The sequence below is a fragment of the Salmo salar genome, chromosome ssa09, assembly GCF_905237065.1.
Source record: "Salmo salar chromosome ssa09, Ssal_v3.1, whole genome shotgun sequence".
NCBI lineage: Eukaryota > Metazoa > Chordata > Actinopteri > Salmoniformes > Salmonidae > Salmo > Salmo salar.
Window position 1 is genome coordinate 11,011,923 of NC_059450.1, and position 20,660 is coordinate 11,032,582.

The 20,660-nt window shown below is 43.0% G+C and overlaps 1 protein-coding gene across 1 annotated transcript in view; it reads right to left on the reverse strand.

Annotated features, from left to right (window-relative positions):
* kidins220a (kinase D-interacting substrate 220a) overlaps positions 1-20,660 on the reverse strand; it is a 114,236-nt gene that overhangs the window by 69,703 nt on the left and 23,873 nt on the right. Inside the window, 16 exon segments of the mRNA XM_014210197.2 lie at positions 100-200; positions 3,036-3,187; positions 3,317-3,482; positions 3,761-3,940; positions 4,261-4,425; positions 4,689-4,866; positions 5,010-5,108; positions 5,363-5,461; positions 5,830-5,928; positions 6,180-6,377; positions 6,728-6,826; positions 7,011-7,109; positions 7,243-7,341; positions 8,994-9,092; positions 9,821-9,919; positions 10,130-10,282. Of these exon segments, the coding sequence (XP_014065672.2) occupies positions 100-200; positions 3,036-3,187; positions 3,317-3,482; positions 3,761-3,940; positions 4,261-4,425; positions 4,689-4,866; positions 5,010-5,108; positions 5,363-5,461; positions 5,830-5,928; positions 6,180-6,377; positions 6,728-6,826; positions 7,011-7,109; positions 7,243-7,341; positions 8,994-9,092; positions 9,821-9,919; positions 10,130-10,261 (2,064 nt within the window). The 5' untranslated portion in view covers positions 10,262-10,282.

Genomic DNA, 20,660 nt, shown 5'->3' on the forward strand with positions numbered 1-20,660 from the left:
GATCAACACACAAAAAGTAGTTTAAATACTTTTTTCATGTACAGCAGATGCTCGACACAGTGTGTGTGCTTGTGTATGTGCACATTTGTGTGTAGGTACCTTAAAGATGGCCAGCAGCGCCATGGCCGTGATCAGGCAGCCCAGCGTCACGACAAACAGCATGAAGCTGGGCACGCAACAAGTCTTCTTCCACTTCTTACCTGGAGGGGGAGGGGAGAGGGGACAAATATCTAATTCACATAGGTATTCACACCCCTATTCTATGATGCTCCAAATTGAGCTCAGGTGCATCAAATTTAATTTGATCACTGCAACTTGATTGGAGTTCACCTGTGGCCGATTCAATTGTTTGGACATGATTTAGAAAGAAACACACCTGTCTATATAAGGTCCCACAGTTGACAGTGCATGTCAGAGCAGAAACTATACCATATAGTCCAAGGAACGGTCTGTAGATCTCTGAGATAGTATTGTGTTGAAGCATATACTGTATCTGGGTAAGGGGATAAAACAATTTCTAAAATGTTGAACATTTCAAGAGAACAGTGGTCTCCATCATTGAGAAATTGGAGAAAAAAATTATGAAAGTACACAGAATATGCATTGAGCTGGCTGCCCGACCAAACGGGCAAAAATGACCTTGGTCAGGGAGGTTACCAAGAACCCAATGACCACTCTGACAGAACTACAGAGTTCCTTGGCTGAGATGGGAGAACCTGATCGACGGACAACAGTCTGTCTCTACAGCATTTCATCAATCTGGGCTTTATGGGAAAGTGGCCAGACGGAAGCCACTCGTGAGAAAAAGGCACATGACAGCCCGCCTGGAGTTTGCAAAGAGGCACGTGAAAGACTCAGATCATAAGGCAAACGATTCTGTGGTCTGATGAGACAAAAATGTGGTGGCAGCATCATGCTATGGGACTGAAAAACTACTGTAGAGGGATAAATTAATGGAGCCAAATGCAGGCAAATCCTTGATGAGAACCTGCTTCAGAGTGAAAATGACCTTATACCTGGGGTGAAGCTTTACATTCCAACAGGACAATAACCCCCAACCATACAGCCAAAGCAACGCGGGAATGGCTTCAGAACAAGAATCCAGCTAAAGCCCAGACTTAAATCTGTGGAAAGACTTGGACATTGCTGTTCACTGCTACTCCCATCTAAATTAATAGAGCTTGAAAAAGATCTGCAAGGAAGAACAGGAGGAAATCCCTAAATCCAGATGTGCAAAGCTGATAAAGACATACCCAATACAACTCAAAGCAGTAATCGTCAAAGGTGCTTCTACTACGTATTGACTCAGGGGTGTGAATACTTATGTAAATGAGATTTCTGTATTTCATTGTCAATAAATTTGCAAAAATGTCTATAAACATGTTTTCACTTAATCATTATGAATTCAGGCTGTAACATAACAAAATGTGGAATAAGTCAAGGGGTACTAATACTTTCTGAAGGCACTGTACACCAGGTCTGGAGTTCTGTGATTTTAGGGGCAGACCATTCTTCAAGAGGTGCTCAATGTGCCAGGGCACCAATGCCATCTGCTAGGGCACTAAGACCATTAACCAAAATAGCCAATTAAATTGATTTGAAACGAAAAAAACACTAGCTATTCAAGAAAAACACAAGTGTATGTAAATGTACATGAAATAACTATCCTACATGTCAAAGGTAGGCGATAGCCTATTCGTATTGTTTACAGCCTTTCATGCCCACACCGATGCTGACATGACGGAGGCATCAGAAAATGTAGCCAAACTTTAATGAGACTTAATTACATACATAGGCTAAATGCCATGTTTGACAAATAAAATGTAGGATTATTAATGTCTAAAGGCTTGATTCTGTCGACATGCTCGGGGCACTATTCGTTCGGATAGGAGAGAAAGAACAGGGCCCGTTGCGTACCGCAACATCACCCACCTTGCAATCTAAGTGGAGGCAGTCAGCATTTGAAACCATTTAACAATAAACGTAATTGTTTAAAATCTGGACTTAAAAATTTTAAAAAACGTATGAGTCATGTCTTACCTTACTTCAAAGTAGCCTAGCCAAATTCCGACCTTAGAAATATTGAGGGTAATTATTTTAACACGAAAGCAGTAGGCTCTCATGTTCTATTGGTTTTCAAAATCAACTTTCTTTTACTGTCCAGCAGCCAAATACATAGTCATATTAGCAACCCATGCAAGTTGTTGCATCTTTAGATCTTTCTACATTTCTAAAGGATATTTTCATCTTTGTCACATGAAACTGCTTGCATTTTAGAATAAGGCTGCAACATAACATTTGGAAAAGGGGAAGGGGTCTGAATACTTTCTGAATGCACTGTATAGCCTACTGCTGTGTGCGCATTGCTGCGCTTATAATGTGATGAAATAATAGTTTATCAAAATTTTAAGCTAAACGTTCTGATCTGTTGCATCAGCTTCATTGCTTTTAAAAGGTTTTTTGATGTACTGGTTGTATGAATTTGGGATCTATCGTTCCACAACTGTCCCAGATTCTGTTCGGAAGATTTATTTCTAGCACAGAATGACAAGCTGACCAATAGAATAGGTCAACTTTTGTACTATGGGGGATAGTAGGTTGACATAGGCTAGTGCTTTTGCTGTTTGTTACTCATCCTGTTGGCTGAGGAAAAGTAAACGTGGACAGTTCTTCTAACGTCTTCAACGTGCACCTCGGAATTCCATAAGAATGACGTGCACCGTTGCATCCCGATGTGTCTGCCTTCACTTGTACTTCGAAGCTGCGAGGCCTGTGATAAGGACCCGATCACCTGGCAGGCATTGGCTATTAAGAATTGAGATACCTGAGAAAGCCATGTGAGTAATAGGTGCTTCGGAGCACGGCGATTGGTAGCCGGTTGAAGGGAATTATAATATTTTAGCCCAGGGGGGCACAACGCCCACACAAGGGGCAGGGAAATTCGAGGCCTGCTGTACACTAAATATACAGTATTAGAGACAGAGGTAATATGACAAGGATATAAAGGATATCCAAAGTGGAGACAAACATAGTACCTTGGTTCTCCTCGTTCTTGAACACCCTGAAGAGGCGGGTGGCCATGAAGCCAAACTCCCTCTCACAGGCATCAGACAGGGTGGCTATCATCTCTGCCAGGCTGGTCTCCCCTCCCACACTGGACAGACGATTGTAGTCTGTGAACAAGAACCTGACACACACACACACACACACACACGTTTCTAGAATATACTTTTTCTATTGAAGGTCATTCACATCAAGGTGCGTGTGCACGAGCGGCTTCAAGCATGTATTTTATGTATGTATGTGTGTGTGTTACCTGACAGGCAGGGCGCGGGTAGTCTGCTCTGGCAGCTCGGGGGGGTTGACAAACATGAGTTTGAGCAGCAGCTCCAGGTAGCCCACCTGGCGGGCCAGACGGGTGCTGAGGACCCACGCCCAGTTCCAGTTCTCCCCCTCACGACGACCCCCGAAGTACACCAACACTGCAGGGAGGGCGAGAGAGAGAGAAAAGAATACATCACATTTCTGATTGACCATCAGACTTTCCCCTACCTATGATGACATCCAGTGGGTAGAACGTGGAAAATGTAGTTGTATGTAGTAAAACGCTGTAAGATCGCTCGAAACGTAGACCCAAGGCGCCCTCTAGTGATGTAATACATGCAACTTTCCTTAACTGCAGGAAACCCAAGGCCCAGAGTTTTTGTTTACCCATTTTATTCTCCTCCATTCCATTCTACTCTATTCTAGTGTTCCTCACCAAAGAAGACGTAGAGCAGGGTGAGGAGGCTGAGGGAGACCGCGATGGCCAGGCGGGGGTCGACGGTGAAGCCCAGGACAAGAGCCATTGAACCACACAGCAGCAGGGACAGGAACACCACCAGCCACGAGAACTGGAACAGAGGCTCAATCTGCTGGCCTGCAAATGTCTTCATCTCATCTGGAGGAAAGGGAGGGAGAGAGAGGTTATACAAAATAATAGGCAAGTGAAAATGAGAAGGACCCCTAGCGGTTCCTTCCTTACACAGGAAACTACAAATGAGGCACTAAGGCAGACAGTCTGGTAATGAGAAAAAGGAAACTCATTTTATAGAGCTAATGTACAGAACGTGACTAAATGGGCTGACATATTCACTTTTAGATTCATATTGCTGTTGTTTAGTGAGAGGTTAAAAGCCTAATTATGTTTAAATGAGAGCCTTGGGACACTAGCAAAAGAACAGAACAGCCCTAGTGATATTCCTGGTGGTGCTCTCTTACCCTCCAGCTTCTTGAGCAGGAAGGACTTGCCGCTGCCCCACTGGGCGTACAGGCCAACACAGATGGGCGGCTGCATGGTGGGCTCACTGAGGATGTCTGCCAGGGCACTGCTGTACAGGTCATACCCCAGCATGTCACCGTCAGACTCAGAGGGAGACAGGTGCTCTGAGAGACAGGGGGAGAGGGAGAGAGATGGGAGAGTGTGAGTGGTCATCACTTGATAAATACAGCAATACTTCCAAATAATAAATCATCAAATTTCCAAAACAAGATTGAAAGAGCTAAAAGTAATGATTCATATTAAAAGACGTTTTAAATAATACCAGTTGGGTATTACAATTTCATTCATAATAACAGGCTAAAATTCAACCCTAGAGTACTATTGTGCACTATATGCATGTCTATGTGATTTGAGTATCATGTCTCACTGGCTCCAAAGATCTGAGTGAGGATGCTCTTCTGGTGGGTGCAGTCGATGTTGTAGGGCGTCTCGCCGGCCTTGTTGGGGCGGTAGAGCAGGCGGCCATCTTTAGGGTTCCTCAGGAGGAGCTCAGCCAGCTTGCGGCTCCGCCCTCTGATGGCAATGTGAAGGGCCGTGTCGCCTTTCTGGACAGGAGAAGAGAAAGATGATTAGAGAGAGAGTGGTGTAGAGGCAAGGTAGTAAGGTAGAAAAATTGGATTGCTCAATGTGGATATATATTTGGCGGTCACACGTCAGACAGGCTCTATATGTCGTGTTTGTACAGTACCTTGTCCACAGCAGCCACCTTGGCCCCTCTGTCCAGGAGCAGCTCCACTATCTCAATTTTCCTCATCTTGGTGGCTTTGATCAAAGGGGTCTCTGCATCCTGAAACACACATCATCATCATGTGATGATGGTCTAGGAACAGTGGGTTAACTGCCTTGTTCAGGGGCAGAACGACAGAATTTTTTGACCTTGTCAGCTCGGGGATTTGATCTTGCAACCTTTCGGTTACTAGTCCAACACTCTAACCACTAGGCTACCTGCCGCCACAATGTTGATGTTGACAAGAGAGGAATTTGTCACAGTGCTATAAAATGACTGTTCACTTATTTATAGCAGCTGTGGCTGTTCCTTACCTTGGTGCAGCTCTCAGTGTCCGGGTTGCATTGGAGGATGTCTCTCACCATGGTGGCGTTCCCTTTCTCCACTGCCCAGTAGAGGGCAGTCTTACTATCCTGTATTACACAGTTGAGAACAGGGTCATATTCATTAGGCACCAAACGGAAGAAACCTGACAGAAACAGGGAGGGACTACCTGAACATATCCAATAAGAAACGCTTGTTTTTGTTTTCTGTTGTAAAACATTTTGCTATGGTGTGCCCTAATAAATTGGCATGATGATAGACCAGAGATGTTAAAGGTCCAATGCAGCGGTTTTTATCTCAATATCAAATCATTTCTGGGTAACAATTAAGTACCTAACTGTGATTGTTTTAATTTAAAAAATGGTCAAAAAGAAACAAAAAAATAGTTTCTTAGCAATGAGCAAATACCCAAGCAAGAATTTTGCTGGGACTGTCTGAGTGGGGAGGGGACTCCTACCTGTCCCTTGACGTCAATGTCGGCATATTTGTTTAGAAGGGCTCTGACAATCTCCACATGTCCTCCTCGCACTGCTCCGATCAGCACTGTCTCCCCACTCTGTGACACACAAAATAAACAGCACAGGCTTTCAATACAGAGAACACAAACTCAATCACCACACAACAGAAAAGATGGATTATACTGTAGAGGAGCAGACGACACGTGCTGTTACCATCAGCACATTTATCCATACAGCATGACCATGATCATTCAGGTTGATATAATCCTGTCTAGACTCTACTGTTTATTGTCAGGGTTATCAGGGCAATATTTCAGCTCATCTTTAGAGGTTAGTGATGGTCACCTACCCTGTCTGGTATGTTGATGTAGGTGCCAGCGTCCAGCAGGTCCTGGACTATCTCATTGTAGCCTTCCTTGGCAGCGATCATCAGGGCCGTGTTGCCGTCCTTGTCTGTCATGTTGACGTTGGGGTTCCTCTTCAGAATCTCCTTCACCACCTCATTGAAACCACCCCGCACAGCCACGATCAGAGCTGTCATGGAATTCTGATAGGGAGAGAATAACAGTCAGGTTTTTGTCATTTCAACACAGTGTTTCCTTTCATGGATTGCAGCTAAAGCCTATTTTTTCACGATGAACGGGAATGAATGAATATCTATACGGACAAAGCTCTGACTCATCAGATAAGGCCTTATTTTAAAGAGTGTGTAGTAAAAAGTATGACAAAAACCTCTGACAAGGCATTTGAGAATATTCATACATTTTTCCCCCCAGGACAAAATAGATTAAAAAATACATTTTGGAGTGAACCGACCCTTGCTTGAGCCCATTGTGTGTGTGATCCGCTCAGGCCTTGTGTAATGAGGTTTAAACGAGAGTAGGGAAGTCCACTTACTGCTCCCTCCTGGTCCACATCGGCCCCATTGACCAGCAGGTGTATCACACTGTCATAGTGGCCCTTCCTGGCCGCCCAGATCAACGGGGTAGTGCCATACTGAGAACAGGGGAGGAGAGAAAAGAAGAAAGAAAGAGACAGCGTTGATGACTATTGAAACACCGAATGTAGGGTCATTTAGTATACTTACTTTAGGTTACTTTGTCATTTAAAAAAAAATCATTACTTTTATGGCATTTTTATATAAGACAAATTGAACACAGGACCAGTGGTGAGTGCTTACCTTGTCAGAGCAGTTGACTTTAGCTCCGTGATGAATCAGGAGATGCACTATATCAGCATGGCCTCGTCCAGCCGCCCAGATAATGGGGTAGACGCTGTACTGTAAGGACAGACATTAGCATATTTAACTCATTCTGAAATACACAAATGATTTACTTAATTACAGTATATTCTTTAATTTGTGAATGAATACAAGGTCTAAAGCTCTTTAGATAGGAATAGTACCAGTGTACCTGGCCAGTGATGTTGGGGCTAGCTCCTTTCTCCAGCAGTAGCTGGGTAACCTCCACACGACCCTTATAGGAAGCCCACATGAGGGCACTCCATCCCCCCTGTACAGTAAACCACACAGGCGCGCGCACACACACACACACACACACACACACACACATTAAATGGGAAGTGGTGACATGTATAGTTAGTGGCTATTGCCACAATTCCCACAGTGCCAGGGAGAAGTAGAGCAGTCATCTTCTGTATGATGTCATGATGTCATACAGCACGACATGCACATAGCCAAACAGTGGGTTTAATCCTGTTATTAGTACAGACAGGCTGGCACCAGGGTGGCTTAAGGCGTCAGCATGCTTCAGTTCGGCTGGCGCCTAAGAGGTTTGGAACTTGAGTCTGCTCGCATACTCCCTTAAAAGACCTTGGCTTGAAAAATGATAAAAAAGCCGCAATTGTTTGTCCATTTTGAGACACCATAGACGGTATGCACTTCCTCAAAATAGTCAGAATGAATCCAAGATTACTCAATAAATCTGTAATACATTTGAATGTTTTTGCCGAGGAGATTTTCCATCTGACTAAGATGTTTGGTGCAGTATTTCTCAAGTGGAAAAATGTGCATGAGAGTGAGTCATCTCTCGTTGAACGACAACAGGCACTTCATTGAAGAATCCCACCGTTGACCAGTCGCCGACGTCGGCTAGCGACTTTGGCTTCCCTCGAGAGAAAAAATATTGAAGAGCCGAAAAGTCCAAAACGTACTAACAAAAAAATTTGCCACATAATGTTACAAAAAGTCGTTATAGCATATGCAGAAACTGTTCCCAAACTGACACGCAACACAGCCATGATTGATTACCTGAGTCACCTTACACTAGAACCAGTCCAGTGACTTCAAAATATGAAATGGAAATGGCACATTTCAGAAGGCAAAACCTTTGGTCATGACACTCACAATGAACAAACACTGTCATTAGTCTTTTCTCCATGATCATTACCCCTCCGCGAAACATGCAGAAGTGCAAAAACGAGGCATTTTGAATAACCTAAACTATACTGTGAATGAACACAGAGCTGCAGATAGACAGGATGTGAAGTAGGCTTCTTCCAGTGAGAGGTTTGTATTACAGATATTAACCATATCCCAGGTTAATGTACTCCGGACATCCAGAGCTCAGTAAATGCAATTATTACAAAATGGAAGAGATTATATTGGAGGTAATGGGATCGCATCCCAAGCTAATGGATAAATCACTTCAAAGCAGCCTGGAATGGATTGCAGTCAGACATAAGACAGTATAGGAAGAATATGAATAGACTCTTTCTACTGTGTGTGTGTGTGGGTGTGTGTGTGTGTTGGGTATTGTGACAGCAAGGAAAATATGAATTTCAGTGCAAATGGACCAATAAAGCAAGTATTGTACTGTATTGTAGCTCTCATACGAAATACCCAATGGCCACCATCAATGAGTCAATGACTGCTGTGCCAGAGTTGTAGGTGACCTTGTTCACCCCAGAAGGTTGAACGCTTTGGAAAATGCATCCAGATAAAAGACGGTCCAATCTAAAATCCTCCTTTCATCTTTTTGTTATGTCATTTTTCCTCACTTTTTCATTCAAACTAGTCCTTCAAGAGAAATGTTACACACAGGTACAAAAGCTTTACTTCATGTTGCCCAGTGTTTACTTTAGTGCCCACTCTGCAATGTCCTTGCCCAATACCCTGTACCCAGTGCCCACCCTCCTCTCTCACCATGTCCCGGTGCTCCAGGCTGGCATTGTTGGCCAGCAGCTCCTTCACAACCTCCACATGGCCCTCTTTAGCCGCTGAGATAAGTGCCGTCCAGCAGTCCTGTTGACGGGCAGAACACAGGGGTTACACTTGGTCACCACGGAAACTCCAATCATGTCGTCGTCGCCGTGGACCACCACCAATCAGAGGGCTGCCGGTCTGTATTAATCCACTCCACAGTGCTGTACCTACCAGCTGGTCGTACCAGGTGCTCATGGACGCGGGGTGGAGGTGACAGAGAGAGCGCGTCAGATAGAGAACAGAGAGCAAAGGAGAGATAGAGAGAGAGAGACGCGGTGTCCAGGTCTGGTCCGTCTCACTCAGTCTGGTGTAGTGAGAGTCTGAGTGTGTGTATGAGGTTTAGTAAGAGGTTGAGGCTGGGTGTGTTGATGGAGACAGCAGCTCTACACCCTGTAATTTACTTTAACAGAGGCCTGAGGCATTCAACAGGTGCTCATTATGGGGTTCTGTGTTAACCCACAGTGTGGTGAGTTCAGCAGGCTGGACACTAAGGGCTTATCGGGCAGTGGAGACCAAATGTTAACTTTGTGCGGTAATGTATTCTGTTGGCATCATGGTGCATTTTAGGGTTGGACAATGGTTTTTACTATGTACCTTGAGCGACCGAAATCTTACGTGTTCCCAGCAGACTTATTCTCCCTGTCCTGAGCATAGGTGTGTGGTTGTGGTTGGAAAAGTCCTAGGTCTAAAACTCATGTGACAGCATCCCTCAAACCCATTGTCTAGCTACCAGTTGTTTTAAGTGTGGTGTGTGTGTGTGTGTGTACCACGTCGTCCAGGTTGACGTTGGCTCCTCTCCTGATGAGCTCCTGGACTATCTCTATGCTGCCCTGCTCTGATGCCACCATCAGGGAAGTCTGACCATTCTGAAGGGGGGAGAGAGAGACAGAGACAGAGAGGCGGTCACTAATCACATAAGAGATTACCTGAGCACTGATTTAATTGGAGCATCACTTTTATAGCAAAATCTGGCTAAACAAATTAGCCTAGTACTTCTTTAGATGTTTATGTTAAGTCTCATGTGTATGTTTACTGTGTTACATGCAATGCCTAGTATCCAGTGGTCATTGACTCACCTCACTCCTGCTGTCCACCTCCTTGAACTTGTCCAGGTGGGCTTTTATGGCCGGCACGTTGTCCTCCTCAACGTAGCTGAACAGACTCTGGGTGGCCAGAGTGGTCATCTTCAGAGAGGTGGTGGTGTCCATGACTACGCCTCACCACCGTGACTAGGACACACAAAGAGAGGTTATTAGCCTATGTACACATAAACCTGGCACAGTCAAAGTTGGCTGGACATATTTGAAGCACATTGTCATAAGGACAACACAACACCTTAATAAGCCATAGGTTAGAAAGCACCTTCATACATGAGTCAACGTCCACAAGTTGATGTTCTAGTTAAAATGTCAGTCAAAATAACAGGAGGTTGGTGGCACCTTAATTAGTGAGCATAGGCTCGTGGGTAAAGGCTGGAGTTGAATAGGTTGAACGGTATCAAATACATCAAACATGGTTTCCATGTATTTGATGCCATTCCATTTGTTCCAGACATTATTATGAGCCATCTTGCCCTCAGCAGCTTGCACTGGTCAAAATGCTTCTAAATGTGTTATGGATGTGTTACTGACATGCCTAGTTAAATAAAATAAAATAAATAAATGGATTATGACTGTAAATAGGCCCTAAGCCAAGCAGTACACAAATAAAGGGAATGTTCATTGTCCACTCAGCGGTATCTGTTTCAAAAGGATGGTATTTCTTTGAGCTTTGAAATCAGAAGTTCAACTTGGTAGAAGCAAACAGTGAGCAGTGCAGACAGAGAGTGCATTCGGAAAGTATTCAGACCCCTTCCCTTTTTCCACATTTTCTTACGTTACAGCCTTATTTTCCTCATCAATCTACACACAATACCCCATAATGGACAAAGCAAAAACAGGTTTAGACATTTTTGCAAATTTATAAAACAATATATTTTAAAAATACCTTATTTACATAAGTATTCAGACCCTCTGCTATGAGACTTGAAATTTGGAACCACCAAGACTCTTCCTAGAGCTGGCCGCTCGGCCAAACTGAGCAATCGGGGAAGAAGGGCCTTGGTTAGGGAGGTGACCAAGAACCCGATGGTCACCCTGAAAGAGCTCCTCTGTGGAGATGGGAGAACCTTCCAGAAGGACAACCATCTCTGCAGCACTCCACCAATCAGGCCTTTATGGTAGAGTGGCCAGACGGAAGCACTCCTCAGTAAAAGGCACATGACAGCCCGCTTGGAGTTTGACAGAAGGCACCTAAAGGACTCTCAGACCATGAGAAACAAGATTCTCTGGTCGATAAAAACCAAGATTGAACTCTTTGGCCTGAAGGCCAAGCGTCACGTCTGGAAGAAACCTGCCACCATCCCTACGGTGAAGCACGGTTGGCCCAGCGCCGCCCGGGTTAGGCCAGGGTAGGCCGTCATTGTAAATAAGAATTTGTTCTTAACTGACTTGCCTAGTTATATAAAGGTTAAATAAAACAAATAAAAAATAAAATAAATGGTTGTGGTAGCATCATGCTGGGGGGATGTTTTTCAGTGGCAGGGACTGGGAGACTAGTCAGGATCTAGGGAAAGATGAACTGAGCACAGAACAGAGAGATCCTTGATAAAAAAACCTGCTCCAGAGCAGTCAGGACCACAGACTGGGGGCGAAGGTTCACCTTCCAACAGGACAACGACCCTAATCACACAGCCAAGACAACGCATGAGTGGCTTCGAGACAAGTCTCTGAATGTCCTTGAATGGCCCAGCCAGAGCCCAGACTTGAACCCGGTCGAACATCTCTGGAGAGATCTGAAAGTAGCTGTGCAGCGATGCTCCGCATCCAATCTGACAGAGTTTCATAGGATCTGCAGAGAATAGGAGAAAAATCGCTGCCAAAGGTGCTTCAACAAAAAGTACTGAGTAAAGGGTCTGAATACTTATGTAAACGTGATATTTCAGTTTCATATTTTTTTTATACATTTCGAAAAATTTCAAAAAACATGTTTTTTCTTTGTCATTATGGGGTATTGTGTGTAGATTGATGAGGGGGAAAAATGATTTAATCAATTTTAGAATGACTAACTAAAAAGTCAAGGGGTCTGAATACTTTCCGAATGCACTGTACACTTGCATTTCATACAGGCCTAATAAGTATGGCAGAGGACATGAGACTGGACAGCAACTATAATTATAACAGTTAGAGATGGGCATGAGAATTCAAGTACTCAAAATGAACTGTCAAAACTCGATCTTTAACCAGATATCTTTTTTATAAACTTTAAAACTATTTGGTTTAAATGTTGTCTTGAATATCACATACATTTTATTTGGACTCTAGTGTTCTATTTGTGCATGTGCATTTGCGGGAAGAACAAAAAATAACCATGCCAAGCATCACACGGTTTTTCTCCCAAAATCCCCTTGTCCCATCTGTGTCTAACTCGCTCAATTGCGTTCTGGACCACTCCCTCTACACACATGCTGAGTGTACGCACAAGCTCTGTTAGGCCTATAAAAACTAACTGATGGGATACACAAGCTACATTTATTGCAGAAATGATGACAGTTGTATCACATATTCAAAAATGGACTGGTTGACTGAAGTAGGGAAATATGTGTTCCAACAATAAACTGCAGTTTTGGAATAATTGCGCCCGGTCTATTTTTATTTTTCGCTTAGGCCAACTTGCGTTTGTCACTAGTTACCACATGCACAAAGACAAAATTGGCTATATCGTCCAAATTCATGAAAAATTAATAACAAAATGCTTTTTTTAAGGTTAGCAGTGTGGTTAAGGGTAAGGCATAAAATCTGATTCTAAGAAGAGAAATTGTATAAATAGGTGGGATTTAACTACTGACAGGTAGGGTAACTACTGACAGCCCTACTTTGCGAACTGTTAGCGCCATTCAGAATTGGTACGCTAACCTCAACAGTAGCGCTTGCTTGTAGAACCCTACGGCTGTGCAATGGCATAGCCTTGTTTTGTCAAATTAGCAGACAAGACACTTATTGTCCAAGCTCTTATCACAGTCAAGACACACCTATTTTATAGTAAAAAACATGATGTAATATAATAAAATATAACTTATTTCTCGTAAGTTGTTGTTCTACATTATTTTTTGTACTGCATTGTTTGGTTTAGAGCTTGCAAGAAAGGCATTTCACTGTACTTGTGCACATGACATTCATTATCCTGCACCTGGAACAGTTATTCTCAAGGAGTGATCATTTGAAACCGGGCTCAATTTGGCGAGTTGAAAGACAATTTTTTTCAGGGTTACAAACCAAAATCTGTCTTATTTTCGATATACAGATTTGTAGTTTATTCTGCCTGTTCTTTGGAATTTTCTAAATGGATTAACAATTCCACATTGAACACTGCATGGGGATGAATTACTCTGTTTGGTGAGTAGGCCTAGGCTTAATGATTCTGATTAAAATATACTCTTTGATGAAGACAAACTTACGTTTTCGCATATTTTCAGTGTGGAACCTGTATGTTTAGGGAGGTTATAGCGTACTACTACCCTTTTGAAGATTGTGTTAATGATATAATATTTGAATCTTAAAATGGCACTTTTTTATTGACTGAATATATGAAATTACATGTTGTGTTTATATTTTTGTTCAGTGTGAAGTGTTGATCCCACCTGTCATGAGCTAAAATAACAGACCACAGAAATTGTCCATATGCTAAATAAGCTCATTTAAAAAAGTATTTATTTATTTTACCCGTTTTTCTCCCCACTTTCGTGATATCCAATTGGTAGTTACGGTCTTGTCCCTTTCGCTGCAACTCCCATACGGACTCAGGAGAGGTGAAGGTCAAGAGCCATGTGTCCTCCGAAACAAGACCCTGCCAAGCGGCGCTGCTTCTTGACACAATGCTCGCTTAACCCGGAAGCCAGCCGCACCAATGTATCAGAGAAAACACTGTCCAATTGGCGACCGTGTCAGCGCACATACGCCCGGCCTGCCAGGATTCGCTAGAGCCCAATGGGACAAGGACATCCCAGCCGGCCAAATCCTCCTCTAACCCGGACGACTCTGGGCCAATTGTGCGCCGCCTCATGGGTCTCCCGGTCGCAGCCGGCTGCGAAAACATCCCGGGTAGTGACGCCTCTAGCACTGCCTTAGGCCGCTGTGCCACTCAGGAGAACCTATTTCTCTCAAATTTTGTGCACAAATTTGTTTACGTCTCTGTTAGTGAGCATTTCTCCTTTGCCAAGATAATCCATCGACCTGACAGGTGTGGCATATCAAGGAACTGATTAAACAGAAAGATCAAGGCCATCCAAATGGCGCAGTGGTCTAAGGCTAGCTGTGCCACTAGAGATTCTGGGTTTGAGTCCAGGCTCTGTCGTGACCGGGAGACCCATGGGGCGGAGCACAATTGGCCCAGCATCATCCGGGTTAGGGGAGGGTTTGGCCGGCAGGGATGTCCTTGTCCCATCGCACACTAGCAACTCCTGTGGCGGGCCGAGCGCAGTGCACGCTGACATGGTCGCCAGGTGTACAGTGTTTCTTTGGACACATTGGTGCGGCGTTGCGGCTCAGTTGGGTTTCGGAGGACGCACGGACGCACGGCTCTCGACCTTCGCCTCTACCGAGTCCGTACGGGAGTTGCAGCGATGAGACAAGACTAACTACCAATTGGATACCACGAAATTGGGGAGAAAAAGGAGTAATAAAAAATTAATAAATAAACAGCATGATCATTACACAGGTGCACCTTGTTCTGGGGACAATAAAAGGCCACTCTAAAGTGTGCAGTTGTGTCACACAACATAATGCCATAGTTGTCTCAGGTTTTGAGGGAGCGTGACATTGGCATGCTGACTGCAGGAATGTCCACCAGAGCAGTTGCCAGCGAATTGAATGTTCATTTCTCTACCATAAGCCTCCTCCAATGTATTTTTAGAGAATTTGGCAGTACGTCCAACCGGCCTCACAACTGCAGACCACGGTATGGTGTCGTGTGGGCAAGCGGTTTGCTGATGTCAATGTTGTGAACCCAGTGCCCCATGGTGGCGGTGTGGTTATAGTATGGGCAGGCATAAACTACAGACAACGAACACAATTGCATTTTATTGATGGCAATTTGAATGCACAGAAATACAGTGACGAGATCCTGAGGCCCATTGTCATGCCCGTTTAGCAATTAGAATTTGTTATCTGTAATGGTTATGATAAAGTAGGCATTGTTGCACACTATTGGCATATACACTGAACAAAAATATAAAACGCAACATGCAACAATTTAAAATACTTCATATAAGTTCATATAAGAAACCAGTAAATTGAAATAAATTCATTAGGCCCTAATCTATGTATTTCACATGACTGGGATTATAGATATGCATCTGTTAGTCACAAATATCTTTAAAAAATGGTAGGGGTGTGAATCATCAAACCAGTCAGTATCTGATGTGACCACCATTTGCCTCATGCATCGTGACACATCTCCTTCACATACAGTTGATCAGGCGGTTGGTTGTGGCCTGTGGAATGTTGTCCCACTCCTCTTCAATGGCTGTGCGAAGTTGCTAGATATTGGCGTGAACTGGAACACGTCGATCTTGAGCATCCCAAACATGCTCAGTGGGTGACATGTCTGGTGAGTATGCAGGCCATGGAAGAACTGGGACATTTTCAGCTTACAGGAATTGTTTACAGATCCTTGCGACATGGGGCCGTGCATGATCATGCTGAAACATGAGGTGTTGGCGGCGGATAAATGGCACGACAATTGGCCTCAGGATCTCGTCACGGTATCTCTGTGCATTAAAATTGCCATTGATAAATTGCAACTGTGTTCGTTGTCCGTAGCTTATGACTGCCCATACCCTAAACCCACCACCACGGGGCACTCTATTCACAACATTGACATCAGCAAACCGCTCGCCCACACGACGCCCACACGACGCTGTCTGCCATCTGCCCGGGACAGATAAAACCGGGATTCATCCGTAAAAACCACACTTCTCTAGCGTGCCAGTGGACATCAAAGGTGAGCATTTGCTCACTGAAGTCAGTTACGATATTGAACTGCAGTCTGGTCAAGACCCTGGTGAGGACGACGAGCACGCAGATGAACTTCCCTGAGACGGTTCCCACCGTTTCATCAGCTGTCCGGGTGGCTCGTCTTAAACCATCCCGCAGGTGAAGAAGCCGGATGGGGAGGTCCTAGGCTGGCGTGGTTACACGTGGTCTGCGGATGTGAGGGCCGGATGGACGTACCGCCAAATCTCTAAAAAGACGTTGGAGGAGGCTTATAGTAGAGAAATTAACATTCAATTCTCTGGTAACGGCTCTGGTGGACATTCCTGTAGTCAGCATGCCAATTTCACGCTTTCACGCTGTGGCATTGTGTTGTGTGACAAAACTGCACATTTTAGAGTGGCCTTATGTTGTTTAAATAGCTTCTTGATAAGCTTTTTGTGTGTATGGAAAATTTCGGGGATTTTTTTATTTCAGCTCATGAAACATGCGACCAACACTTCACATGTTGCGTTTCTATTTTTGTTCAGTATAGATAAATGCGCAAAAGAAATGTATCCAGTGCGGGCCTTTTGTTCTAAAATACTTTTTTATTTTCATTCGAGTACTCTAAAAACAATTACGTGAGTACTCAGTCAAAAACAATGAAATGGCCATCTCTAATAATAGTAGGCGATGCCCCCATTACCCTGTCCCTGAACCAAAGATGTTGAACCCATTCATACTTCTGACAATAGGAACTAATTAGGAATTACAGTATGTCTTCCAGATCTAGTAGAGGAATAATGAGAGCAAAGCAGTCACCATGGCTATGTTAGACTATAAGACAAAAAAATACAGCCCAATACAATAATGAGATGAGCTCCATCATTGAAGACAAAGAAAAGCCCGAAGCCTACTTAATTGGCAGTTATGGACATACACAGCACTCCAATTTCTTCTGCTTAGGCTAGGCTATGTCAGGATGTGCTGTGCCTTCTATTGGACAAGGGCAGGGTCTCGGCCTAAAATGCCAATTTCCTTTTACTATCAGCGATTCTAATGGTTCAGTGCTTCAGTCTGAGGCAAAGGGATAGTAGCTGATCATTAGGCCTTAGCCTACATAGCATGCTTTAGTTAAAAAATACTAAAACAAATGAGATGGGGAAACCTTTCAAGGATTGGCTAAGTGGAGAACGATTGTTGTGCTGTCTACTTGCAGAACTATGGGGTATGCCCAATGACAAAACAATCTGAAATGTGCCTAATTTTATACAAAATTTTGAATTTCACCCAATGACAACACTTAAGACAAAAAGAGCTGGAAACGCCTTCATTAGCAACGCAGCCGGAAAATGTATGCCTAAACAAATCTAATTATTTAGCCTATAAAACTTTCATGAATAATTTTATTAGCCTATACATAATATATTCATATCAGCAAAAAGCTATTTTGATCCTTGGATAGGTCTTAATTATTCTTCAATATCATAAAACCATAAAAATGTGTAACAAATAAATTCAACACTGCCTGTAATATGATTGTAAGAAAGAAGCATATTTTCAAAACTGGTGGCTACATCAGTCTGTCACCAAACAGCAGGTTAAGAACATTGAATCCGATTTATCTATTCAATCTGTCTATCTCAATTCTCTGCCTTTAAGCCTACATAGGCTAAATCTAAGAAAGTATGGTAAGGCTAGCAGATAACAGGCTTTGTTAAAAAAAATAAGTCTATGATTTATTTTCTCTCATATCAGATTATTCATACACACAACTGAACAGAGCCTTTGTTTACAGTTGAGGCAACATGAACCCGCTGACACACCCTCATGTGTATCAGAGGCAGCACAGCCACTATCAGCACAAAAGAATGGACAATGAGTGACCAGACAACAATCAATGAAACCTCAAGGATTCTCTGCACAAAGTATTGATTGAGGGGGTTGAAAACTTCCCCTCATCCCCCACCATTGCAAAACAGAAACCAACAAAATACCAACAAAGAAACCCCAAGAAATTGAAGTAGACTAAATAGCCTTAATTTTATACAGGCCTCACAAATAGCAATGAGCAAAGTCCAATAACTAACAAAGAACTGAGTGGCTTACCTTTATGGAAAATGTCAATTTGACTGCACTGAATGGCAATGGCTGTTCTTCAATTACTATCCCTCACCCACACTGACTGAGTATCAACAAGCGCTGCCTAGGCTCCACATCCCTCCCTGACGATCATGAATAATGGATGAGCAGGCAGAGCCATGCCCCAACCCCTCTCTAACACAATAGAGACACACGGAAACATGACCACATGCTTTACTGTTCCATCCCCAGCGCTGTGTGGGTACAGGCTTAAAATGTCAATGTAGGTACATTTATGCATCATTGTTTAGTCTAGAAGAAAAAAAAACATTAACATAGATAATGAGAAAGTGTTATCAGCATTCATTGTCACTGAATCCATCCTTTCCCAGCTTTAAAAAGCGGATGTCTCAATAATGAAACATGGTCAAATACTAATGAATCAATGCATATTACTTTCTGATGCGCATTTACTGAAAAGGTAAAATAAGTTCTAGGTTCAAATACCACAAGAAGGACAAGGTAAAGACTCTATACCCACATGGTATGGGCAGGCATAAGCTACGGACAATGAAAAAATTGCATTTTATCGATGGCAATTTGAAAGCACAGTGATACTGTGATGAGATCTTGAGGCCCATTGTCGTGCCATTCATTAGCCGCCATCACCTCATGTTTCAGCATGATAATGCACTGACCCATGTCGCAAGGATCTGTACCAAATTCTAGGAAGCTGAAAATGTCCCAGTTCTTCCATGGCCTGCATACTCACCAGACATGTCACCCACTGAGCATGTTTGGGATGCTCTGGATCAACGTGTACGACAGCGTGTTCCAGTTCCCGCCAATATCCAGGCTCTTCGCACAGCCATTGAATAGGAGTGGGTCAACATTCCACAGGCCACAATCAACAGCCTGATCAACTCTATGCGAAGGAGTTGTGTTGCGCTGCACAAGGCAAATTGTGGTCACACCAGATACTGACTCGTTTTTTGATCCATGACCCTACTTTTTTTAAGGCATCTGTGACCAACAGATGCATATCTGTATTCCCCAGTCATGTGAACTCCATAAATTAGGGCCTAATGGATTCATTTCAATTGACTGATTTTCTTATATGAACTGTAACTCAGTAAAATCTTTGTAATTGTTTCATGTTGAGTTTATATTTTTGTTCAGTGTAGTTCCAAGATCTCTAAATGTAACCAGCCAGCTCATTATAGCCTGTCTGCCTGTCATGGGGGATGAAAATGCTGATGATACATTTCCATGGAATGTGTTGGTCACAAGGTCTTTTGTTTGGAAGAGCAAAGGGTCAAACAGCTTAGAATGGAAATGTTTCTGAATGCAACAGCCTAGGTACAGAGTTAATGTTTCGTCATTTTGCACCTAGCCTAAATGACCTAAAAGTCCATTGGGACAAGGTGCAACATAGCTTTGACACAACCAAGAAACTTTTGACATTGTGCTGGCATCAAAGCTAGGTGGTACATAAAAATGATGAATCATAGGCTATAATGGGTGACTAAATATGCCAATTTACAGTAGCTCCATGACATGTGCATGTCATGACGGACTTCTAAAGATAGCTAGCCAACTCTTCAGATGTTTCTAATGTAATGAGCAGGTTACTGTCAGTGGTTTAAAGTACTTAAATAAAAATGCTTTAAAGTATTATTTATATCTGACAACTTTTACTTCAATACATTCCTAAAGAAAATAAATGTACTTTTTACTCCATACATTTTCCATGACACCCAAAAGTAGACCATACATTTTTTAATGCTTAGCAGGACAGGAAAATGGTATAACTCACACACGTATCAAGAGAACATCCCAGGTCATCACTACTGCCTCTGATCTGGCGGACTCACTAAACACACATGATTTGTTTGTAAATTATGCCTGACTGTTGGAGTGTACCCCTGGCTAAAAAACAAGAAAATGGTGCAGTCTGGTTTGCTTTATGTAAGGAATTTGAAATGATTTATACTTTTACTTTTGATACTTAAGTATATTTGAGCAATTACATTTACTTTTGACACTTAAGCATATTTAAAACCAAGTACTTTTACTCAAGTAATATTTTACTGGGTGACTTTCACTTGAGTCATTTTCTTTTAAGGTATCTTTAAATTTAGTCAAGTATGGCAGTTGGGTACTCTTTCCACCACTGGTTAGTGTTACAGTTTATTGTACAGTTTATGCACAATAAGCCGTCACAATGTTGCTCGAGGGAATGCCTCTTTCCAATTCCGAATGTGACATTTATTTTCTCACTCCTACCTAACATATAGTCTAAATGTTGAATAAACTTCATTTGAACTTAACTCTACCTGTCCGCTGATTTCGTCCTTATTCGACTGGAAATGTGAGACAAAATATTCACTGGAAATTCATATTAACTGACTTCCAAACGTTGGTCTCTGTGTGCCTTCTTTTCCCCTCACCGTGGACGGGTCATTATACCCATAAAACCTAGCGGTCACACACGGAAAATGTTCCAATCGTCTGT